The sequence below is a fragment of the Pseudogymnoascus destructans genome (genome assembly GCF_001641265.1).
Source record: "Pseudogymnoascus destructans isolate 20631-21 unplaced genomic scaffold scaffold_74, whole genome shotgun sequence".
Lineage (NCBI taxonomy): Eukaryota > Fungi > Ascomycota > Leotiomycetes > Thelebolales > Thelebolaceae > Pseudogymnoascus > Pseudogymnoascus destructans.
Window position 1 is genome coordinate 14,068 of NW_020167590.1, and position 879 is coordinate 14,946.

The 879-nt window shown below is 50.6% G+C and overlaps 1 protein-coding gene across 1 annotated transcript; it reads right to left on the reverse strand.

The window, feature by feature from the left end:
* Positions 1-248: 248 nt before the first annotated feature.
* VC83_09557 (uncharacterized protein) lies at positions 249-863 on the reverse strand (the record flags this gene model as incomplete). Its single annotated transcript, XM_024472970.1, has 2 exons — positions 249-677; positions 750-863. 2 exons carry the CDS (start codon positions 861-863, stop codon positions 249-251), a joined length of 543 nt encoding a protein of 180 aa, XP_024319482.1.
* Between the last annotated feature and the right edge of the window lie 16 nt (positions 864-879).

Here is an 879-nt window from a genome sequence, read left to right on the forward strand (position 1 = left end):
AGCAATCAGCTTGGCAATGGAGCTTCGTGACTCATTTACGTACGGGGCTTTTGGATGCCTAGCCAACGAGTTCGTTTATAAACATGGGAGCATATATTTCACCCATTACCGTGTTAAGATTGAAGCGGGGTCAAAGTCAATGCTGACATTTAATGCTGTTCTATTCAATTGTATAATTTTTACCGTGGTATCTAGCTCCGAGTCTTTACAAAAGTTATAAATTAATTAAAGCACCTCATTACAAACACCTACCGAGTTCGAACTGGTTTCTGACGCGTGCTTGGTTCTCTGGCAGGACGGGACGGCAAGTTGGAGAGTGGCGTATCGCCATGCCGTTGTTCGGCGCCGCTCTCGACGTCCGGCTGCTTGCTTTTCTTTCCAAAGCCGAACCACCCGCCGCTACTCTGGGTTGTTGTTGAGGCCGTATTAGTTGTGCCCGAAGGTTTTTGACGCTGAGTTCCCGATGGAGCTGTTTGAGGCATCGGAGGCTGTTGTGATGGTTCGTTTGCAGTATACACTGGAGGTGGACCGCTGGCCACCAGGCGGTCGAATTCGTCCGGATCGCTAGGGTCGACGGTGGGCAACGCGGCGCCCTGGGATTTGAGCCTGGCCTGTCCCTTAGCACGAAGATGTTTCTCCAGTACAGCAGCGTTTTTGGTGTTGGCGCGGGAAAACAGCTGTCGCTTCTATTAGCGATGGAATGGAACAAAGGCTTGCTAAAACTTACCATCTGCCAAATCGCCGAGAACAGGCACAAGACCGATAAAGAAGTCAATGACGATGTTAAACACCATCTGCGACTGAACAGCAGCAGGGAGGCCACCCTCAACCTGCTGGCATGTCCGATATACCATCATTGCCATGAATGCATCCAGCGCA